The 24,393-nt window shown below is 39.4% G+C and overlaps 1 protein-coding gene across 8 annotated transcripts; it reads left to right on the forward strand.

The window, feature by feature from the left end:
• Positions 1-252: 252 nt before the first annotated feature.
• LOC128604310 (serine/threonine-protein kinase ICK-like) lies at positions 253-24,107 on the forward strand. Of its 8 annotated transcripts, XR_008385164.1 has the most exons (16): positions 871-1,043; positions 3,661-3,892; positions 6,836-6,890; positions 9,425-9,546; positions 9,659-9,738; positions 10,052-10,184; positions 10,390-10,561; positions 10,752-10,919; positions 12,113-12,370; positions 15,351-15,559; positions 15,949-16,091; positions 17,388-17,423; positions 20,573-20,680; positions 20,850-20,936; positions 22,813-23,015; positions 23,681-23,803. XR_008385164.1 is itself a non-coding variant. In XM_053619348.1 (15 exons), exons 2-15 carry the CDS (start codon positions 3,792-3,794, stop codon positions 23,836-23,838), a joined length of 1,830 nt encoding a protein of 609 aa, XP_053475323.1. In that variant the 5' UTR covers positions 253-392; positions 3,661-3,791; the 3' UTR covers positions 23,839-24,107. The 8 variants fall into 8 exon arrangements, 7 of the variants coding, with proteins under 7 accessions (XP_053475323.1, XP_053475326.1, XP_053475322.1 ...); XM_053619348.1 differs by lacking the exons at positions 871-1,043; positions 22,813-23,015 and adding an exon at positions 253-392 and having other exon boundaries at positions 23,681-24,107; XM_053619347.1 differs by lacking the exon at positions 22,813-23,015 and having other exon boundaries at positions 872-1,043; positions 3,646-3,892; positions 23,681-24,107.
• Positions 24,108-24,393: the final 286 nt, after the last annotated feature.

The raw sequence follows: 24,393 nt of genomic DNA on the forward strand, positions 1-24,393 counted from the left end.
ACGGCCCCGAATGAATGAATGGATGAATAATGAACTCGTTTGTGTGCTTCGACTCCCATCTAGCGGTCATACAATGTAACAGCATGTCGTTGTCACGTCATTACACAAATGATTAATCATACATTTCTCATCACTCCAATTAAACAATGTTCTCTCCACTGTGTGGAAGTTTGGAATTATGGAACAGCGAATATTCTGAGCATCGCATGGCGTCTTAAATGAATCGAATGGAATCCGTGACGTGGTCACTATGACAAAATTTGTGTCACCTTTTACAATACAGTTGTTCAGCAGAATATTAATCATTCTTTACAACTGCATCGTTAGTGCAGAGCAACAGTCAGTGATGCTCCGTTTCAACTATTCAGAAGAAAACTTTTCTCTGTTATAAGGTGAGTGTTAAACAGAAGTATGTTTTCGAGCTTTATGTAGAGTGTTGCAAAAGATTTTGATTCCTAAACACGCGATATTTTCAGTGCTGTATTTACCTGGGTCAATACTAATCTGACATTGCGCGTGCTACTTTGACTTTAAATTTTTATCAGTCACAAGTCACTACAGTTACTACTTACTCCCTATAACTTAAAACTGCTGGAAGCCTGTTAATGGCCACGTCCCAATCTGCAATACTACGCACTAAAATGAACAGTATGCCAGAAACGGTATGTAGTGTACTTATTCTAGTGCGGTAGTACACAGTTTGGAACGCAGCCCTCCTCTTTCCTTACTTATCCTTTTCCCACCTGTAGTCCAGACGTATATAAATCCTACTATATGATTGGCTAATACCGTCCTGTCCCTGCGTTGGATTGGCTAATAGTAAATTCGTATTGCAAGTCCTACCCAATTGTAATTCGGGAGGCGGGGCTTGTCTGAATACGGGTGGGCCGGGAGAACGGATTATTTGTTTTTGTTTGTTTGTTGTATGACTCACTCTGGCAGTTGTTAGGGACGGCGGTGCTTTCTGTTGTTACACTGAGATTTACAGATGGGATTAGAGTAACGTTACACCCAGAGACTGGACTGGCTATGATGCACAACAGGTAAATAATCTGAAGTTAACGTGCCACACTACGGGCAGTGTAGCTACTGTTAGCGGGTTTATGAATAAATCGCAGAATTTGATCTAACATCACTAACACAGCACTGATGTTAATCTCTCAGATATTATACAGACCGGAACTGGGTTACATGTAGCGTCATATATTTTGCCACAATACTGTTATTTCTTATTTTAGGTGGCTTTAGCCTGAGCTAAAACACTGCTGGACGCTATCATTACTTCGTACATATAAAGGAAACCTTTATAACAAATATTACACCATCAGTATATTTAATGTGGTTAGTGATACTACTGTGATAATGTGGTTAGTGATACTGCTGGTGATATTGTGGTTAGTGATACTGCTGTGATATTGTGGTTAGTGATACTGCTCTGATAATGTGGTTAGTGATACTGCTCTGATAATGTGGTTAGTGATACTGCTCTGATAATGTGGTTAGTGATACTGCTGTGATAATGTGGTTAGTGATGTTGCCGGTGATAACGTGGTTAGTGATGCTGGTTTTTCATTATTCCCATCAGAAGGTAGCGGTTGTGTGCTGCTCTGATGTCACAGTGGGACATTGCTAGGTTACATTAGCCCTATTTGGATTGGATTAGTTTATCAGGGTCACGTGGTTATATGATCATGCACCAATCACAAGTAGTGATGGGAAGTTCGGATCATTTACCTGACTCGGATCTTTGAATTTCGTTCAGCAAAATGAACGGATCTTTTTTCCGAGTCATTTCGTTCATTTCCGCAGAATATAATTAAAATGTTACATGTTAAATTCCCCAACACATCTAGTACTTACACAAACGTTGATCACATTTGGAATAAAAAATAAACTATAGGCTAATGCAGCCAATGACGAATTTTTTGTTACGTCTGTTCCCTGGAAAAAGAAATGATTAGTTCACCTCTCGAGTCTTTGGGTTCGAGTCATTCGTTCATCCTGTAACCGACCCATAGGCTGAATGCAGTGGGGCTGTGACGTGATGAACGAACGACTCGAACCCGAAGACTCGAGAGGTGAGCTAATCATTTCTGTTTCCTGTACAGAACCTATGGGAATGTTGCAGTGCATGCGTGTTCAAAAATGAATGAATCACTCTCAGAGACAACCCGTTGTTATTGAGTCGTATTAAAGATTCATTCAAAATGAATGTACATTCATGAACGACACATCACTACTTATTTCAGTTTCAGCCAACGTTCCAGAAACAGTTTGAAAATACAATAAAACAATAATCACAAAGTGTAAAAAAAAAAAAAAAAAAAAAAAGCATACATTTTTTGTATCGTAACTCAGAAAGGCTTTAACGGTAATATTTGAAAAACCATAATAGGTGCACTGTTATGTTTTTTCTAATATTACCTTTCATGTAGTGTGTTATATAGCTGTTTGTGAATGTAAAAAGTCTGCAAAGTTTCAAAAATCCGATACATGCACTATGAGACTAAATACAGCAAGTACCAGCAGTTGGACATCATTTTATTTTTTTCAACGTGAGGCAACAGCTGCATCACGGACGCGTGTATTCAGACGGGACTAAAATTATCAGATGACCGCCGAGTTTGGCGAGCAATAGTAAGTAATTCAGACTGTAATTTTCTCAGAGGACGAGAAAAACACCAATATGGCCGAACTGGTTGGAAATCAGATCACATTGGAGCATCTGTAAAATAGGAAATTACCCCAGAACCCCATGTAAATGTAATCCTGTCCAGATAGGGCTGATGGCGCTTAACAGCAGAAAACATTTCAACAGACATCTCAGACATGAGGGATAAGAGCTTCTTTTCTCACTCGCAGCTCAGTATGGTATTAATGAGGAATTCAATGTAGCAGCAGGGGCAATAATAAAAGTTGACAAGTATGACAAGGTTGTGCAGAGTTACAGCAGAGTACAGGCGAGTGAGAGATCTACGAGATGACGAGCGTGATGCTGTTGATGGTGGTGTTAGCTTGAAAGTTGAAGCTTTGGAACCTGCTCTGTTTAAGCAGAGTGTGCAAATGAGGAGATGAGAAAGCAGGACAGACTAACGTAATAAAGCACTGCTGCATCACTCTCTTTAAGTAGAGATGATGTACGGGTTAAATCCCACTGGCATTAGTATTATCAGGCAGTCAAGTGGCATTGTGGATTTATCACATAATCACATAAAGATTAATAGAAAAGTTTAGGCAGGATTGCTCCTTTAATGTTAGCAATGTAAAAAGAACATGTTATCTGACTGCGTAAGATGATCCCAGTAAAAGAGAGGGTGGTCAGTAAAAACGTCTGCATGTACACAAAGATATTCGGGGTGTGTAGATAAACTGTTGTGTATCAGAGCAATATAGTTGTGCGAGCACTGAGACCTAAAGCAAAGGTAAAGCAAAATAAAAGAAAATCCTGGCCTTCACCATATTAAAGTCTGCATCCATTTTCATTAATCGCAGGTGTGTCATCATCTAATCTTTTTAATTATATAATCACAATATTTTTGGGATCATCTTAATTTCAGTCTAAAACTGGTTTCAACTTCATTAAAAAGTTACTGTGTGCGTATCCACTCCTCAGACCATCCTCAAATTGTCTGCTGACCCTGTCAGTATGTTACTTTGCAGGTGGTGGTGTGCACACGAACATCATGACTTCAAGGCGTGTCACTCAAACCACAGACCCTGGCTGCATTTGAGCGGCCATCGAACAGGTGCCAGGTACAACTGCATGTCATGCTGAGAAAGAAAACAGCACTATGAACCGATACGCTGCCCTCCAGCAGCTTGGCGACGGCACCTTTGGCTCAGTCACACTGAGCCGCTGCCTGGAGTCTGGTGAGCTTGTCGCCATCAAGAAGTGAGTCGAGCTGTTCTAATGTTTTCTGTCTTTATTTGCTGAGTTGGTATGAGGATCAGGGCCACATTCACAAATAATCTTGTATAACATGTAGCTCACTGAAGAAACTCTCGGCTGTGGCTGTGAGATTAGCTGAGCACAGAGCCGCAGACCGAGACTAGGCGAGCACAGAGCCGCACCAGACCGAGACTAGGCGAGCACAGAGCCGCACCAGACCGAGACTAGGCGAGCACAGAGCCGCACCAGACCGAGACTAGGCAAGCACAGAGCCACACCAGACCGAGACTAGGCGAGCACAGAGCCGCACCAGACCAAGACTAGGCGAGCACAGAGCTGCACCAGACCGAGACTAGGCGAGCACAGTGCCACAGACCGAGAAAGGCTGAGTACAGTGACCTGGACCATGTCTAGCTCTAGACCAAGGCAAGTTGAGTGCAGCAACATGGACCCAAATTAGCAGAGCGTAGAGACTCGCACCAAGACTGACAAAGCACAGAGCCCCTTACCTAGCCTGTCTAAGCACCAGAATGAGGCCATTGTGGTATCTTGAGAGGTTTTGAGAACTCTTGGCATTTGAAGCTTTCTGTGTTTTGAAGCAGGCAGCTAGTGATTGCCAGTGCCTTTTCAGTAAGCTTGAGTATAAAAATGTACCAGTGTATCTTCTGACCAGTCAAGTAGCGAATGCAGTTAACATGATAGCTGGCGCTTCAGATGTGGAGGAATCCAGGGTTTAAAGCCTCCCATTTTTGTGATTATGTAGCCATCTGTCAGTCTTCTGAAAGCCACAGTTTAGGGTTTGCTCTATTTTTAACTTGAACAGGATGTTATTATAGGAGAAGGGACATGAACAGTAGCACTGGAGTGTTCCACTGATTTAACTCAATGGAGTATTTATGATTTAAGGCATTTGGGTTGGCAGCACAGGACTACACAGTCGACTAATCTGAAATGAATTAATGTGATGAAAAAATACTGCTCTGCCAAATGCCTCCATGATCAGGTCGTCAGAATAAAGTTGGACTTTTTTACTATTTAGCACATTTTGATCAACTGTTGATGTTCTTCTGGTAGCCTGATACTTTTCATGTCAAAAGAATGCTAAATCATGGACTGCCAAACAGCTGTGGAGTTCATGATTCACCACAGGGGGATGCACAAGGAAAACAAGATTGTGGCCATTTGTATTCTTTTAGTCCTTTTATCCAGCAGGGTTTGTTTTTGCAGGCTGTATGCTCATGGTTAGTGTGTTACTGTTGTATTATTTTTTTATCATCAGTGTTCATGAATTAGAATGTGTATATATACAGTATCTCACAAAAGTGAGTACACCTCTCACATTTTTGTAAATATTTGATTATACCTTTTCATGTGACAACACTGAAGAAATTACACTTTGCTACAATGTAAAGTAGTGAGTGTACAGCTTGTGTAACAGTGTAAATTTGCTGTCCCCTCAAAATAACTCAACACACAGCCATTAATGACTAAACTGCTGGCAACAAAAGTGAGTACACCCTTAAATGAAAATGTCCAAATTGGGCCCAATTAGCCATTTTCCCTCCCCGGTGTCATGTGACTTGTTAGTGTTACAAGGTCTCAGGTGTGAATGGGGAGCAGGTGTGTTAAATTTGGTGTTATCGCTCTCACACTCCCTCATACTGGTCACTGGAAGTTCAACATGGCACCTCATGGCAAAGAACTTTCTGAGGATCTGAAAAAAAATTGTTGCTCTACATAAAGATGGCCTAAGCTATAAGAAGATTACCAAGACCCTGACACTGAGCTGCAGCACAGTGGCCAAGACCATACAGCGGTTTAACAGGACAGGTTCCACTCAGAACAGGCCTTGCCATGGTCTACCAAAGAAGTTGAGTGCACGTGCTCAGCGTCATATCCTGAGGTTGTCTTTGGGAAATAGACGTATGAGTTCTGCCAGCATTGCTGCAGAGGTTGAAGGGGTGGGGGGGTCAGCCTGTCAGTGCTCAGACCATACGCCGCACACTGCATCAAATTGGTCTGCATGGCTGTCGTCCCAGAAGGAAGCCTCTTCTAAAGATGATGCACAAGAAAGCCTGCAAACAGTTTGCTGAAGACAATCAGACTAAGGATGTGGATTACTGGAACCATGTCCTGTGGTCTGATGAGACCAAGATAAACTTATTTGGTTCAGATGGTGTCAAGCATGTGTGGCGGCAACTAGGTGAGGAGGACAAAGACAAGTGTGTCTTGCCTACAGTCAAGCATGGTGGTGGGAGTGTCATGGTCTGGGGCTGCATGAGTGCTGCCGGCACTGGGGAGCTACAGTTCATTGAGGGAACCATGAATGCCAACATGTACTGTGACATACTGAAGCAGAGACTGGGCCGCAGGGCAGTATTCCAGCATGATAACGACCCCAAACACACCTCCAAGACGACCACTGCCTTGCTAAAGAAGCTGAGGGTGAAGGTGATGGACTGGCCAAGCATGTCTCCAGACCTAAACCCTATTGAGCATCTGTGGGGCATCCTCAGACAGAAGGTGGAGGAGCACAAGGTCTCTAACATCCACCACCTCCGTGATGTCTTCATGGAGGAGTGGAAGAGGACTCCAGTGGCAACCTGTGAAGCTCTGGTGAACTTCATGCCCAAGAGGGTTAAGGCAGGAAAATAATGGTGGCCACACAAAATATTGACACTTTGGGAACAATTTGGACATTTTCACTTAGGGGTGTACTCACTTTTGTTGCCAGCGGTTTAGACATTAATGGCTGTGTGTTGAGTTATTTTGAGGGGACAGCAAATTTACACTGTTACATAAGTTGTACACTCACTACTTTACATTGTAGCAAAGTGTCATTTCTTCAGTGTTGTCACATGAAAAGATATAATCAAATATTTACAAAAATGTGAGGGGTATACTCACTTTTGTGAGATACTGCATGTATTTTATTTCCTTATGCAGAATGAAAAGGAAATTCTATTCCTGGGAGGAGTGCATCAATCTCAGAGAGGTCAAGGTAAGTACAATTGTTGTCAAGATGCAAAAAAAAGTTCTATCATGTCATGCATTCATCTCTCTGAATGCACTCCCACATAGGGTGGTGCTTGAAAGTTTGCAAACTCTTTGGAATTGTCTATATATCTGCATAAATATGACCTAAAACATCATCAGATTTTCACATTTGAGATAAAGAGAACCCAATTAAACAAATGAGACAAAAATATTATACTTGGTCATTTATTTATTAAGGAAAATGATCCAATATTACATATCTGTGAGTGGCAAAAGTTTGTGAACCTTTGCTTTGAGTATCTGGTGTGACCCCCTTGTGCAGCAATAACTGCAACTAAAAGTTTCTGGTAATTGTTGATCAGTCCTGCACATTGGCTTAGGGGAATTTTTAGCACGTTCCTCAGTACAGAACAGCTTCAACTCTGGGATGTTGGTGGATTTCCTCACATGAACTACTTGCTTCAGGTCCCTCCACAATGTTTCTGTTGGATTAAGGTCAGGACTTTGACTTGGCCATTCCAAAACATTAACTTTATTCTTCTTTAACCATTCTTTGATAGAACAACACATGTGCTTAGGGTCATTGTCTTGCTGCAGGACCCATTTTCTCTTGAGATTCAGTTCACAGACAGATGTCCTGACATTTTCCTTTATAATTTGCTGGTATAATTCAGAATTCATTGTTCCATCATTGATGGCAAGCCGTCCTGGCCCAGATGCAGCAAAACAGGTCCAAACCATGATGCTACTACTACCACCATGTTTCACAGATGGGAGAAGGTTCTTATGCTCGAATGCAGTGTTTTCCTTTCTCCAAATATAACCCTTCTCATTTAAATCAAAAAGTTCTATTTTAACATTCTGGCTTGTCCACATGATCTTTAGCAAACTGCAGTAGGGCAGCAATGTTGTTTTTGGAGAGCAGTTGTTTTCTCCTTGCAGCCCTGCCATGCACATCATTGTTGTTCAGTGTTCTCCTGATGGTGGACTCATGAACATTAACATTAGCCAGTGTGAGAGAGGCCTTTAGTTGCTTAAAAGTTACTCTAGGTTGCTTTGTGACCTCGTGGACTATTAGACCACTCCTAGGGAGGGTAATGATGGTCTTTAATTTTCTTCCATTTGTACACAATTTGTCTGACTGTGGATTGGTGAAGTCCAAACTCTTTAGAGATGGTTTTGTAACCCTTTCCAGCCTGTTGAGCATCAACTCTTTTTCTGAGGTTCTCAGAAATCTCCTTTGTTCATGCCATGATATACTTCCATGCACATGTATTGTGAAGATCAGATTATGATAGATCCCTGATCTTTAAAACAGGGCGCTCACTCACACCTGATTTTCATCCCACTGATTGAAAACACCTGACTCTAATTTCACCTTCAAATGAACTGCTAATTCTAAAGGGTCACATACTTTTGCCACTCACAGATATGTAATATTGGATCATTTTCCTCAATAAATAAATGACCAAGTATAATATTTTTCTCTCATTTGATTAATTGGGTTCTCTTTGTTTACTTTTAGGTCTTGTGTGAAAATTTAATGATGTTTTAGGTCATATATATATGCAGAAATATTGAAAATTCTAAAGAGACTTTCAAGCACCACTCTACAAATAATTTCTCATGTTGTAATGTTTGGATTCAGCTGCTCTGAAGGTGTGGGGAATAAATGTTCTTACATTTCTTATGATTATGTTTTGTCACTTGTTTGTTTTTGTTTTTTTGTCCATAACTGCTGGCATACCAAAAAAACATGTATTTTAAACAAATTTCTGCAGCTGCACAGTGAAGATACTAGGTGACTTGGTGTGCTTGTTTGTGTGTCTTGAAATTGCAGTGCTTCTAACTCCACTTGTCCCTGTATTAATCCTATAAAAGGGCATGTGATCAAGCAGGCAGCCTATCAAGTACAATTACTAGATGATGAATCCTTTCCAATGCATGGAATTACACAGCTTATAAATAGGCATGTGCTGATGTACAGTTCTTTATTATTGGTTTGCAATGTCATTTAATTATACAGGTCATTAAAATAGCACAGGTCTCACTGATTAAAGCTGAACTATGTAAATATAAGAACAGATTCCAAGATATTTTGTCTGTACTGTGTTTATGTTGTCTCCGTATATTGCATAGTCCCATATCAGCACAGGTCTACTTACAGATTATTCTTTTACCCTAAGAATACACTGGCCACTTTATTAGGAATGCCTGCCCATTCATGCAATTAATCTGTCAGCCAATCACGTAGCAGCAGCACAGTGCATATAGTATTAGTATGGTGTTCCTAATAAAGTGGCTGATGCGTGTATGCTGCTTATATTAAATTCAGATCTCACTCTTTTGGGTTTAGGCTGCAATGGACAATTATATTTGATAAAACCCTATAAACAGTTCAGTTGGCATCATCAGCACCCTGTTTTATTTCCATGGCCTGTCTATAATAACCTCCTTTTTTATTTGAAATGTTCAGATTCAGGGGTTTGTTGAGTGTGTGATATCGATGGTTAAACTAGTGATTTCTTTCATTCCCAGTCCCTGAAGAAACTCAACCATGCCAACGTGATCAAGCTGAAGGAGGTCATCCGGGAAAATGATCAGCTCTACTTTGTGTTTGAGTATATGAAGGAGAACCTCTATCAGCTGATGAAGGAAAGGTATCCAATAAAATGAGGAGGTGTAGACTACAGACTACAGGTTTCATAACATTCTCAAAATAGACGTAAAGTATACTACTCTGCTGTGTTTTTTTTCCACTTATTTTTCCAGAACACGCATGTTTCCTGAGTCTGCAGTGAGGAATATCATGTTTCAGATTCTACAGGGACTTGCCTTCATTCATAAACACGGTGTGTTTCACAAACAAAGCTTTCTCTTCTAACAACCTGCCAAACAGAATTCAGAGAACAAATAATCCATTAATTGCTGTGCCATCATATTTAAAATTAAATTAAATATTAAGTGCAACTTTCCTGAAACGACTATTTCATCAAAAATAAGAAGTGTTCATCAGAACTGAAATATTTCAGAAGCCTTTGTGGTAAGAAACACTGTTAATACTAAAGAACTGATGCTGAACATTTTTTCCTAAGAATTTGCCATTCCTAGCTTTGTCTGTAATAATCAAACATTGCCCATTAATCTGTTTTGCCTTGCCTTTAGGCTTTTTTCATAGAGACATGAAGCCAGAGAATGTTTTGTGCATGGGTCCTGAGCTCGTGAAAATTGCTGACTTTGGACTAGCTCGAGAGATACGATCTCGTCCTCCTTACACTGATTATGTGTCGACAAGATGGTAACTTTTCCTCTTTTGTTGCTCTTAGAAATCTCTTGTGATCATTTAGGTGACCGTGATATCATGAATATGTAACAGCACTGGCTGTACAATGTAGAATTGCTGACTCAAAGCAGTATTATTCTACATTTATTTCAGGTTGCATTTTCTTAGACACAATACACACATTTCTCTTTACTGATGTACTGATTTTTCATTAATTTAGGTACCGAGCTCCAGAAGTGCTTCTCAAGTCCACAAGCTACAACTCTCCTATAGACCAGTGGGCCGTAGGCTGTATCATGGCTGAACTCTACACGCTCAGACCTCTGTTTCCTGGCTCCAGTGAGGTGGACACTATTTTCAAGATCTGCCAGGTTTTGGGAACTCCGAAAAAGGTAGTAATCAAATGATACTTGATAAAATACTTAGATAAGATACTTGATACTTGATGAAATATTATACTCCAGGACTAGTCAAATATAAAATTTTTGAAAATGATTTCAATTTCAAGCTAAATTTATTAAATGATATATTCTTTAGTTGTGCAATTTGGTGAGCATTTGATGTGTACCTTTGACCATGTAGAATGACTGGCCTGAAGGATGCCAGCTGGCTGCCTCCATGAGTTTCCGCTGGCCGCAGTGCGTGCCCACCAGTCTAGCCACCCTGATCCCCAGCGCCGGCTCCGAAGCCATTCGGCTGATGAGAGACCTGTTACAGTGGGACCCTAAAAAACGGCCAGCAGCCTGCCAGGTAACACAGAGTTTAAAATACTTGTAAAAAAAAGTATTCAAACCGGTCAACGTTACAACCTTTTCTATAGGAGCTCTGCATTTCGGAGTATGCTGGTACTAGTTAATGTGGCAAAAAAGCAGTCTTTTCTCCCTACTACAACGAGCAGATGAGCCAATCGACATATGAATCTGGAATGATTGACAGTTGCCTGGGTGTTTTGAACTCTCCGATATTAATTGATCCCCCCTAGAAGCTGCTCCCCTTCCCTTGTCTCACATTAGTAATGTGTAGGCCGGTGCACTCGCCTCGACTCAGTTTTCCCACTCGATCGATGCAATGATGCTTTCTGTCACAGTAAACAGAATGTTTTGAATTCATTAATATGGAACAAAATCTATCATTATATGTTTAACATGGCTAACATTATTATTATTATTATTATTATTATTATTATTATTATTAGAAATGATTATGAGAAGCTAACATGATTGTTATAAATATATAACTATATTTATTACGGATACACTAGAATTCAAAATGCATTTTCAATCGCATTCATCCATGAAAAATTTGACCAAAACAGTTAAATAGGGTACAGTGAAGTGTCAAATCTAATGTTTTTTGCAAATAATTTAAAGTACTCGGATGAGTCCAAACAGCACTCTACAACGCTTGTACAAGGTAGATTAGACAAGAGATTTGTAAAAGGACTGTATGGAAAATGTGCTGTTTTATTCTGTGTAATGTGTTTTTACATTTACTCAATTCCCTCATTGAGAAGAACTCAATTTGACATTCTTCTTCTTCTTCATGGTTGGCAGGTCTGAGTTATTATACTGCACAACACCACTGCAGTGTTCTATAATATCATCCTCTAGGAAAATGTGACATTGAAATTGGTAAATGGTCTGCACTTATATAGCGCTTTTTTATCCTTAGCGGTTCCAAAGCGCTTTACACTGTGCCTCATTCACCCATTCACACACATACACCAACGGTAGCTTGCCATTGGGAGCAACTTGGGGTTCAGTGTCTTGCCCAAGGACACTTCGGCATGTGGAGTCACATGGGCCGGGAATTGAACCGTCAACCCTACGAAAAGTGATATCATGATGCACCAAAATGTTGTTACACAGTCTTATCAGATGTAAACACTAAAATCACCGTTCCTCATCTTCTAACCCCGGCTCATGATGCTGCTCGAATTCCAGGCCCTGCGCTATCCCTACTTTCAGGTGGGTCAAGTTCTAGCCACACCACAGCAGATCCAGGACCAAGGACAAACACAGCCTCTGCAACTCAGGCCTGAACCTCTTCCTCAGATCCCACCGCTCACCTTACCTCATACAGCCCATCAACCACAGCACCTTCCAGAGCCTCCTAAAAGGCCAGAAAGGGCAGAGGTCAAGATGGACAGGGCAGTGCAGAGACGCTTTCCTCTAATACATGACAAAGGCTTGCAGAGCAAGGTGAGCAATGCCACTGTGTTTGTGTGTTAGTTCCATATCATAAGGCACCTTTTTTTCTTTCTTTCTTTTTTTCATGTAACTCAAAATATTTTGGAAAAGTGAAAAAAATTATTTTCAAAATTGACACCACCTAAACACCACCTATACTTACAGACCAATTCAATAGGAACACATGTCCCATGCTAGTCATGCAATAGCATCCAGTCAGGCAATCATGTGGCAGCAGTGCAGGGCCTAAAAGCACTGTAAAACTGTTGATCTCCTGGGATTTTCACACACAACAATCTCTAGGGTTTACACACAGTGGTGTGAAAAACAAAAAAAACCCATCAGCAGTTCTTTTGGCCAGATACCAATCTGACAGGCTGACAAGAAAGGCTTTGGTAGCTCATATAACCACTCTTTAGAACCATGGCGAGCAGAAAAGCATCTCACTATGCACAAAACATCAAACATTGTCTGACCTTATGGCAGACTGGCTACAACAGCAAAAGATTACATCTGGTTCCAGTCCTGTCAGCCAAGAACAGGAATCTGAGGGTACGGTGGGCACTCAGCTTAGTGGGCTCAGCCAAACTGGTCAGTTGAAGATTGGAAATGCATCGCTTGGTCTTTTTACAATCTTCACCTGCCCACTGTAGCCTGAAGCTGGTGCATGATTTTATGCAGTTGTGTTGCTGCTACATGATTGGCTGATTGGATAATTGCTTGAATGAGTAGGTGTATGGGTGTTCCTAATAAAGTGGTCAGTGAGTATATGATCAAAATATATAATCTCTTAGAAATTGTTTCAATCATAAGAGTAATTAATGGATAATTGAAAAATGAAGAAGGAAACCAGACTTGATTAGTAGCTTTTATGTGCAATGCCAGGACAGAGAACCACGTTGACTTTTGTTAAGGGCCCAAACACAATACGCTGCACAATCATATACAGTGCCCTCCACTAATATTGGCACCCTTGGTAAATATGAGCAAAGAAGGCTGTGAAAAATTGTCTTTATTTTTAACCCTATAGGTGTGCAACAATTATTGGCACCCTTTTAGTCAATACTTTGTGCTACCTCCCTTTGCCAAGATAACAGCTCTGAGGCTTCTCCAATAATTCTTGATGAGGTTGGAGAATACATGGCAAGGGATCTGAGACCATTCCTCCATACAGAATCTCTCTAGATGCTTCAGATTTCGAGGTCCATGCTGGTGGACTCTCCTCTTCAGTTCACCCCACAGGTTTTCTATGGGTTTCAGGTCAGGGGACTGGGATGGCCATGGCAGGATCTTGATTTTGTGCTCAGTAAACCATTTTTGTATTGATTTTGATGTATGTTTTGGATCATTATCCTGCTTGAAGATCCAACCATGGCCCATTGTAAGCTTTCTGGCAGAGGCAGTCAGGTTTTCATTTAATATCTGTTGATATTTGATAGAGTCCATGATGCCATGTATCCTAACAAAATGTCCAGGTCCTCTGGCAGAAAAACAGCCCCTAAACATTAAAGAGCCACCACCATATTTAACCGTGGGCATGAGGTACTTTTCCACATGGCTACCTCTCTGTGTGCGCCAAAACCTCCTCTGGTGTTTATTGCCAAAAAGCTCTATTTTGGTTTCATCTGACCACAGAACTCGATCCCAGTTGAAGTTCTAGTAGTGTCTGGCACACTGATGATGCTTGAGTTTGTTTTTGGATGAGAGTAGAGGACTTTTTCTCGAAACCATTCCAGACATCTTGTAGTGATGTAGGTGACTTCGGATTGTAGTTTTGGAGACTTTCTGACTCCAAGACACAACTAACTTCTGCAGTTCTCAAGCTGTGATCCTTGGAGATTTTTTGGCCACTCAAACAATCCTCTTCACAGTGTGTTGAGACGATATAGACACGCGTCCAATTCCAGGTTGATTCATAACATTTCCAGTTGACTGGAACTTCTTAATTATTGCCCTGATGGTGGAAATGGGCATTTTCAATGCTTGTGCTATTTTCTTATAGCCACTTCCCATTTTGTGAAGCTCAACAACGTTTTGCCGCACATCACAGCTATATTCCTTGCTCTTACCCATTGTTATGAATGACTAATGGAATTTGTCCTATGTGTTACCTCATATTTATACCTCTGTGATACAGGAAGTCATGGTTGAACAATTACCTGTTCGTAGTCACCCAGGTGTACTAAAAGAATTTTAAACATCAATGGGAATATTTTAAATATATTTTTTCTCATATGAATGCATAGAGGTGGCAACAATTGTTGCACAAAGATGTTTTTGTTAGTTTTTTAGTTAGATCATTGTTTTTTTTTTGTTTGTTTGTTTTTTTGGCAATTGTTTGATATGCATGAAAGCAGAGTATTTTGTGAATTTTTTAAGCAAAAGATCAAAAGGTTAAACAATAAAGACAATTTTTCACAGCCTTCTTTGCTCATATTTACCAAGGGTGCCAATATTAGTGGAGGGCACTGTACTTGCTTGTTTCCTTTATTCTGTATTAATGTCCTTTAATTAGCTAAAAGAAACTTGACATGTTATTACATTATGTTAGCTGACATTATCTAGCCTGGTCAATTAGGTTTCTGGGCAGCCAAAACACGGGACTGGGTAGCACACTGAGACTTTTATTCGAATGCTGGGCAACTAATGAATTTATCTTTTGTCTGCCCCTGGAGCAGATAAATTGGCTTTGGTGACAAGTAACATGCTAATCTATATGGAACATAGAAGCTTCATTTTTGGAGACTTTTTCCAAATTGTCAGTTTTCACACCTATGTGTCTTGAATATTGGTTTTAGCCAAGACCTATTATTTTGATGTGTATTGTGTGTTTTAAATTTAAGATACTGATGAAGCCCTTCAGATGAATCACAAAATGTCATCAATGTTAAATTGGACAAACATAATAGTGGTAATGTACTGTACATCTCACACCACAGATTGTTGTGTGATTGCTTTCGTGTGTGTGTGTGTGTGTGTGTGTGTGTGTCAGCTAACTCCAGAACCCGAGAATGCTAACTTGTCTAGCAGTTTATCGATGCCTAAAGGAGGCCGGAGGAGATGGGGTAATGTGACTCGGGTCTTAAAGGTATATGACTGGGATGATTTTGAGGACACGGACACTACAACCACCACTCTAAACAAACCCATTTTCATCAGTAATGAACAGCGGCTACAGGGAGACAGCAATGTGATGAACAGGTAATTTGGTTGCTGTCTCCAGCAATACTCTGAGAGAAGAAAACAAAAAAAATTTGTTTCTATAACATATATATGTGTGTGTGTGTGTGTGTGTGTGTGTGTGTGTGTATATATATATATATAAAATATGTGTATGTATATATATTTTTTATTATTTTTTTTATTTATAGAGAATATATTTATATTTATAGAGTACATACATTTGACTTACAGTCAAGCAAGTATCCAAAATTTACAATAAAACTGTTGTATAGGACTGCATAAAATGATATTATAAACACTTTAAAATCTAAAGTAGAAGTGATGGATCAGCTTGCAGACATTGTAAGTGTTTAATCTCAATTAATGTTTCACTTGGCATTCTAGTTACACTTTATTACTTTATGCAGGCTCGGAAACATTTTGGATTTCAGTCTGTCCAACGTCAGGAGTGAAGGAGTCGCAAATATAAATAACGTGCTGCCCTTCCAGGAGCCATCCAGGACAGCATCAGCCAAACAGCATTACTTGAAGCAGTCAAGATATTTACCAGGTATTTACACTTGCTATTGCAGCTAAATCACTCAAGCTAGGGATGCACCGAAATGAAAATTGTCGGCTGGAGCCGAAACCGAATATAACGAAAAGCTTGGCCAAAGGCCAAGTACGTTTTTTCGCGTTTTTTTTCCATTTATTTTACCTTTTTTTTTTTTTTTTACCATTGTGTAAATTTTTACTATTTTGTCTTGCTTTTCAAAGAAAAAAAATCAATTACAAAAACTACAATTTCAAAATATTTATTTAACACTGAACATTTTTTTTTTCCATTCCAGCAGGCATAGGCTACCACCAAGGCACAATATAACTTTAAATAAATAAATGAGTAAAATAAAAATATTTTTATGTGGTCATCTTTGAGCCCCCCTTGAATAGCCCATATTAGGCCTATAACTAACTGCTGAAAGAATGTAACGCTCTGTAGCCTACAACAAAAAAGTGCATTGACAAGAGTGCAAAAAATGGTTATATTCGCTGATTATATTCGGGATGTATACCGCTCGCGTCCCTGTACACCTCGCGGAGTATTATAGTAAATATAGTATAGTTAGATATGTTGTTAATGTTATGTTCCCTTAAATAACTACGTCTTTACCTGCTTCCGTACTCTACTCCCTTATGTCTCGCGACGTGACAGAATACTCCGGAACAGAAACAAAATAAACGCACGTGTCCACAGTAAACAATGTCAACATCCGAAGAGCATGCGCTCGTGCACGTAGCTCGTTCCCCCTCATCGCTCCGAGCGTGCTGCCTGAAGTGGAGGTCGTGAAATTCGCGCATCTCACTCTGGTTGCTAGGCTATTTGGCGCGTCATCAAACACGTCATTGTTTGGTCAAATTTATTCGGCCTTTTCACTTATTTTTCACCGGACACCAAAAGTGCTTTTTTAGCTATTTTCGGCCGAATAATTTCAGTTGCCGAACATTCGGTGCATCTCTAACTCAAGCTATTTTCCAAAATCAAACACCTGCAGTTACCATGTGTTTTACCATGTAACTCAGCTTTAAAGTTTCTATATACTTGCAGTATGCTAAAGCTGACAAAAGTTTGAGTAGCTACATGTTCAGAATGAATTGAAAACAATCAGAGCATGTACCTGCTGCATATAGATTTTAAGACATTAAATGGTTGTTAGGGAATTATTGTACACCCCATGGAAATTGTTGGCTTTTTTGACATATTTGGACAAGCAAACATTTGGTCATCTTTGAAACAGTGCCTATTAATAAAGTTATACTTGAACAAAACCACAAGGAAAATGAGCTTTTTCAATCATTTATTCAACAGAAATATCAATAGATGTGACATTCTTCTGTGAAAAAAGTAAGTACACCCTTGACCTCAGAAGCTAGTATTGCCCCCTTTAGCAGAAATAATGTCTTGTAGCCATTTTACATAATTGTCAACCAGTCTCTGACATCAGCTTGCAGGAATTTTTGACCACTCTTCCATGCAATATTCTTTCAGTTGCAAGATGCTTGAGGGTTTTCTTGCATATACTGCCATTTCAAATCCCCCCACAACATTTCAGTGGGATTTGCTTGATGGATTTGCTAGTGTGCTTAGGATCATTATCCTGTTAAAAGCTCCAGTTTCCGTTCAACTTCAACTCTCGGACAGATGGCCTCACATTATCTCCAAGCACTCTTTGAAATGATGCAGAATTCATAGTTCAATCAGTGAATGCAAGCTGTCCAGTCCCTGATGCAGCAATGCAACCCCACACCATAACATTTCCACCACCGTGCTTCACTGTTGGTATGAGGTGCTTCTCCTGAAAAGCTGTCTTTGGTCTGCGCCAAACATGTCTGCTGTTACTGTGACCATAGAACTCAATCTTTGATTCGTCTGTCCAGAACACATTATTCCAAAAGGCCTGGCCTTTGCCTATATGCTCATTGGCAAACTGTAGTCTTGCAGAGGATTTTTCCTGGCACGTCTCCATGCACGTCAAATTTGTGCAATCTCTTTCTGAATGTAGAAGCATGCACTTTGCCACCAATAGTTGCAAGACTTATTAGCAGATCCTGTGATGAAATTTTGGGGTCTTGGAGACTTCTTTTTGCATCAGATGGTCTGCTCTTGGGCTGTTTTTGATGGGACGGCCAGTCCTGGACAAATTGGCAGTCATTTGAAATCTGCGCCAGTTGTAGATTATTTCCTTACAGGGGAATGATGTATTTAAAATAATTTGGAGATCTTTTTAAATCTCTTGCCAGACCAGACACTAGATATGAGAGGGGTATACGTAAGACCAGTTCCACCTGCACTCCCTAAGCAGGTTTTCATCTCTGGCACCCAATCTTGAACACCTGATTATAATCTTACAGATTTGAAATCGATGGACTTGCATATGCATAATGTGATGCAGCTGCAGCAGCCATTGTGTCCAAGGTCTAATCATAGTCTAATCAAGACAGGACAGAAAGTGGCATAGCATGGAAAAAAGTAAAGTATGAATTACAGCTTGTATTTATGTAGCTCTGTTCAAATTTGTCATGTGAAGCTGTTTCATGCTTCCCTGTTCACCTGTTCTGAACACCTGCACTGATTAATGACATAAGCAGAATGTCATTTTTTGGAATCGCAGATCTACCATTAGAGGAGCTTTGTCGATTAACGGACATGGAGTACACATTATTGCAAAGTCTGTTATAGATTTTACTGGGATCTCATTAGGGATGGGTACCCGGTGGGGAAGCCCGGTATTAAACTGGCCCCGGTGCTAAATTATGAAACACCGTAGTATCGATCAACTCTGACACTATCGGTTCTGCTTTCGGTACTGGAGAAATTAAGAAAATATATTTCCTATTTATTATTGCTAAATAAACGTTATCTTGCACATTTTATCTCAACAACCATTTCTAATTTGCGATAATATTAAAATATTCGTCTACATTTTCGTTATTTGCAATCCAGAAGTGAGATCTCTCGCGCGCAGAGGCTGTCTGTCACATGCAAAACAGCGAGCGTGCACACACAACATGAATGCTCCCGCTTAATACACAAAGTGATGATGGCAGAGAGAACCAAACATTCAAAAGTGTTGTTACACTTCACTAGAGTTGATGCAGACAACGCTTGTTGCCACAAGTGCAACAAGATTTTTGCTTGTAAGGGCAGAAACACAAGCAGTCCGTCAAAGCATCAATCAAAAGTGCATTATGTACAGACAGAGAAATGCAAAGTTTTAGACTGCCTAGCTAGCTTGTCTCTGGTTCCCCATCTATGTGAAGTATTTATGCTAGCAACCTTCCCAAATAACAATGATGTAAAATCATCGCATAATCAAGGTCTGTCGCGGCATCGAAACAATGTTCATCTCCGACATCGATCCAACATCTTTTTGCTCATTAAATTCATGTTGAATCGATGTTGTTCACACCGTTTAAAATAAATGTAAAATTGCACTAATTGGTTTGCTTACCTTATGTTGACATTGTTGTTTCATTCGTGTGAAACGACATTATGCATTCAACATATTTTCTACGTGTTTTTAAAATCCCAAATAAAGAAATAAATCAGTATGTAAACATTTAGGCTATTAAATGCACATCACTTTCAGTTACTTTACAAATAATCTACATATAAATCTTTAGAGTATTATTTTCTGCAGTATATAAATCTTAAACACTAAAAAATGCCTTCATACTGGTGCATTTACATACAGATGTATAATAATAAACTTATTTAATAAAAAAAATCACAATTATAAAAAACACAACACAAAAGTACCGATAAGAATACCGTTAAAGTACCGGATCGATAAGAGGTATCGGTAAGAGTAGTAATACCGTTAAAACCTTAACGATACCCAACCCTATATCTCATACAGTTTGTCATACAAGTAATAATCTTAAAAGACCATTGTAATCACATAGTCTAAACTGGATTAAAATACAGCATTGTAACGTGTAAGCTTTGATGGCTTTGCTTGGATTTGAGCAGTTAATATTCTTCAGAATTCTTCTTGTACACTTCAGAAATCATTTAGTTGTCACCACTTGAAGAGAGTGCTTCAGCTGCACTGGCAGCCATACATGCCTATACAGCCATAATTCACAATTGAGGTGGTATTGCTGGTTTGGATCATGACCATGTACTTTTTATTTCTCTTATAAAACAGGATTAGTATGTATTTTAAAAAATAAAAATAATGCTGTAATACAGCACATCAGTGTTTAATTTGTGTGCTGGAGTGCAGAGCTGAAGCAGAATAGTTTGTCGCCATTCAGTTAGTTACTTATAGACTGCACTGTAGATCAACTGCAGTTCATACACACTGTCCAGGAGGGGGTGTCAGCTCTCCATCTGGTATTATACACTGCTCTTCTTTAAAGCACAATTGGCATTTAACATTTGTAGCTAAAGTGCTGTAATCAGAACAAATGTAAATTCTGACATTTTAGTTTGTCCTCAGATCATGCTTCATTTAATAAGTTTGTATATTATGTGTTCACATTTGAAAGGGTTAAGCATGAAGAAGAACGTAGCCGTTCATGCAGCAAAGGACTACAGTGGAAACATGTGGGAGGGCAGCAGTGTCGGAGGAACGCATCCTATCACGGGCAACCATGGTAAGAGACAAACACTGTACGTTTTGTGTGGCACTTTATGGCAGTGTAGCTATCAGTTAGCATACCATGATGTTAATCGATATCATTAGGTAACATCAACATTGCTTGTAACTGCTCAGTTTTTGGACTGTCACCTTTGGAAGTCTAGAAACATTTGTAACCTTTTCAGGTGTATACGTGCCCTCAGTTTATAAGAAAGAGATTGGTTCAGCTGGCCAAAGAGTGCATCTCACACCAGTTGATTCAACACTGTCAAGTGAGTTACATAACTGATATTACTTATTTGCTTATATGAAAGTTGTCACATACTTCATACACATACTTAAGTAAGAAATAAAACATGATGGGGCATGCTGTTACAGGGGAAAGGTCACTGATGGGATGGTTGTTACTGTAGAAATGAAAAGGTATCAGAATAAGAATAATAGATGTTTTAAAATGTGAATGAAATATGGAATGAAAAACAAGTGGGGACCACAAGCTCAATTGAATAGTTACAACTCAATTTTAGTTCCTGGGTAGTAAGTGTTTTATTATTATTATTATTATTATTGTTATTGCTTATGCCTCAAAAGTATAGAAAATGACTATTAATCCCCTCAAACTTTGCTTTAGTGACCAGGACATTCGTTCACATTATGTCAGAAAAATACACCATATGAATCAAAATGAACTTGTATTCATACTAAAGTTTGAATCAGCCCCCAAATGTAGTCTCCCAAATCTTCTCATAATATTGTCTGTGGTTTCGGCATTCAGAGTCCAGTATATCCTGGTGGAAGCGTTTGCTCCCATGTTCTCCTAAAATGTTTTAAGATGAGTGTTAAGGATATGGACTTTGAGAGATTTTCTGCAGCCCACTGTGCCATAACAGAGTCTCAAACAGCTCCACATAGTTTTCAGCTTTGTGATTGCCCAGGAAGCCTCGAAGCACAAAGCTGTTCCCAGCCACTTTCTCTTTCCTAGTGAGCTTCTTGGGGATTTCCTTGCACTCCAGGATCTTCTTTATCTGTGGTCTGACGAAGACACCGGTTTTGGATTTTTGCCTCAGACTGCTTATGAAAGAAGTCTTGAAGGTACTTGAAGGCTGACGATTCCTTATCTAGAGCTGTGACAAAATTGTTTCATAAGGCCTAGTTTAATATGCAGTGGTGGCATCAGCACCTGCCGTGGTGTACCAATGGCTCCCACATGATGGTGTTCCTCCCCGTCCCGCCTTTGGTAATGCACCTTGGTGTCCCTGCTCTCCCTAAAAACAAAGATAGCAGGGAGGCTTGGTAAAACCTCCTTGGAGACCCATCAGGACTGCCACCATTTTAAAGTCTCTGATGACCCCCCAGCCATACTCCTCATACTTCAAGGCATCCAGCAATGTCTTGATGCTGTTGATTACAATAGGATTACCTCTCAACAAAAAAGATGCAGATTTGCCCGTTTTCTCAATGAAAATAGGTCAATTTAAAAAATACTAATGTCTTGGCCACAAAAGCAAAGTTTGAGGGGACTAATAGCCATATTCTATACTTTTGCAGTATAAACAATTAGGAAATAACACTTATTACCCAGGAACAAAAAAGATTATATAGTGTAATTGCTGATGGAATCATTTAATAGTTATTTAATATACCAAATGTTCAAATATCATGGCCTCTACCTGTTTTATTTTCATAATCTATGTAGAGTTTATTGTGCCACCCCCATATAATATTCACCCCTCTAGAGATTATTTCTCTTTTTGCTCTATTGCAAAATCAAATTTAAGTGGAAAAAATATGGTACAGCCCAGCCATTACCAAGATCATGCCTTCCTTCCAAATTGAGAGCACGGGCAGGAAGAGCAGTTGTCAGAAAAGGGTCCAAGAGGCGAGCTACAACACGAAAGGGTTTACAGAGCTCACTGGCTTAAGAAGAGCCAGAAGAAAGCCACTTCTGAGAAAGGCTAACATAAAGGCATGCCTGGAGTTAACAACAAGGCAAATCTGAGAGCTTTTGGACAAAGATTTTTGAGCCATTTGGTCTAAAAGTGAAGCGTTACATTTGGCACAGACCAAATACAGCCCAACACCCAGGTAACACCATTCCTACTATCAAGGATGGTGGTGGTAACATCATGCTCTGGTGTTGCTTTACAGCAGGAGGAACTAGAAATGTTGTTGCCATCAAGGGAAACATGGATAAAGCCAGATACAAGCAAATTGTTGAGGAGAACCTGTTCCAGTAAGCCAGACATCTGTGTCTGATAAAAATGTACTTCCCAACAGGACAGTGAGCTGCTTCTGCTTATTATTCAAATCACAGGGCAAAAGCTACAAAGGAATGGCTTGAAAAAATGAAGGTTTGTATTTTGGACTGGAAGAGTCAAAGCCCAGACTTGAATCCAATTGAAAATCTGTTTCATGACCTGAAAATTGCTGTCTACAAGCAATCTCCATTTAATTTGGGAGAGTTCAAGAAAACTTGAGTAGAACATGCCAAATTTGAAATGTGCAAAGCTCGTAGAGATACATCTGAGACAACTCCTCTGTAATTGCTGCAAAAAGACACTGCACTAAATATTGACTCTGTGGGTGAATACTTATAAATTAAGCAGTGTTTAGAGTTTTTATTTTTAAATCATTTTGAAGACATCTAAATAATGTCCAGCCGTGCTGTTTATCTAAATTTAATATCTTCAGATTGGAGAATTTACCCATGCTGTGTAGCCAATCGATTGACCCACAAGGACAATATGCCAAGTGCAAGATTAAGCTAATTAACAAAAAAGCCCCAAATAAGGTTTTTTTTTTATAACACATGGTTGTGTACAAAAAAAGGAAGTCTTAGATTTCAGTGTAGTAGGGAGAATGTCATGATGTCTTTCTGCACAGATGTCTTTGCATTGTGTGTATATTTAAATATCTATAGTATGTGTAATTAGTGCATTTATACCCAAGTATTTAATATCTTCGGGGGGATCTAGCTGTATTTAATTCTGTTTCATATTAACTTGTCATTTCTTAGATTATGCACCGTGGAAATCAAGCAGGTCGAATAGTCACATGGGCACGTCCTCCTATGTGTCGTCTCCCACCAAGAGCACACCTGGAATGCGATCTCGGCCTCCTCTGCAGCCCGTTCACGGCCGCACAGATTGGTCTGCCAAATACGGCCATCGCTAGGCCATTCTCAATATGAGTGCTGATTTGTCTACCCTGTGATTTGAAATCTATACCTTCTTATACAGCAATAATCTTTTACATTCCGCTGTGTAAATCATTTGTGTGAAGTTTTTATATTGATTTTGCAAAACATGCACACAAATCTCACTGGTGGTGTCAATGTATCTGTTGCAAATTTCTCTTTTATCCTGCATAATCTCTGCAAAACATGTATGCATTTATGTCAGTACATTTGGTGATATTAAAGCTCTTTATTTTACTTTTCTGGATGTGTGTTTGTAGATGTGTCTTTTGTCAGCTTTTCCTCTTCAAATTGTTTCTTTTCTATAAAACATTTTAGCAAAAAAAACTTGTCTTTGCTCCCTAAAATGTTATGTATATTAGGCAATGTTAGATAATTAACACTGTGTTCTTTGATTGATTACTGACATGCTTGTTACCACCTTTAAAATTATTCAATTTTGAATACGTTAAAAAAAAAGAAGTAGTATTATTTGAATGAGAAAAAGTAAGCGTCTGTCATTTTGTTTAAATATAGAAAATTTGGTATGTGAA

This window comes from Ictalurus furcatus, chromosome 29 (genome assembly GCF_023375685.1).
Source record: "Ictalurus furcatus strain D&B chromosome 29, Billie_1.0, whole genome shotgun sequence".
NCBI classification, from domain to species: domain Eukaryota; kingdom Metazoa; phylum Chordata; class Actinopteri; order Siluriformes; family Ictaluridae; genus Ictalurus; species Ictalurus furcatus.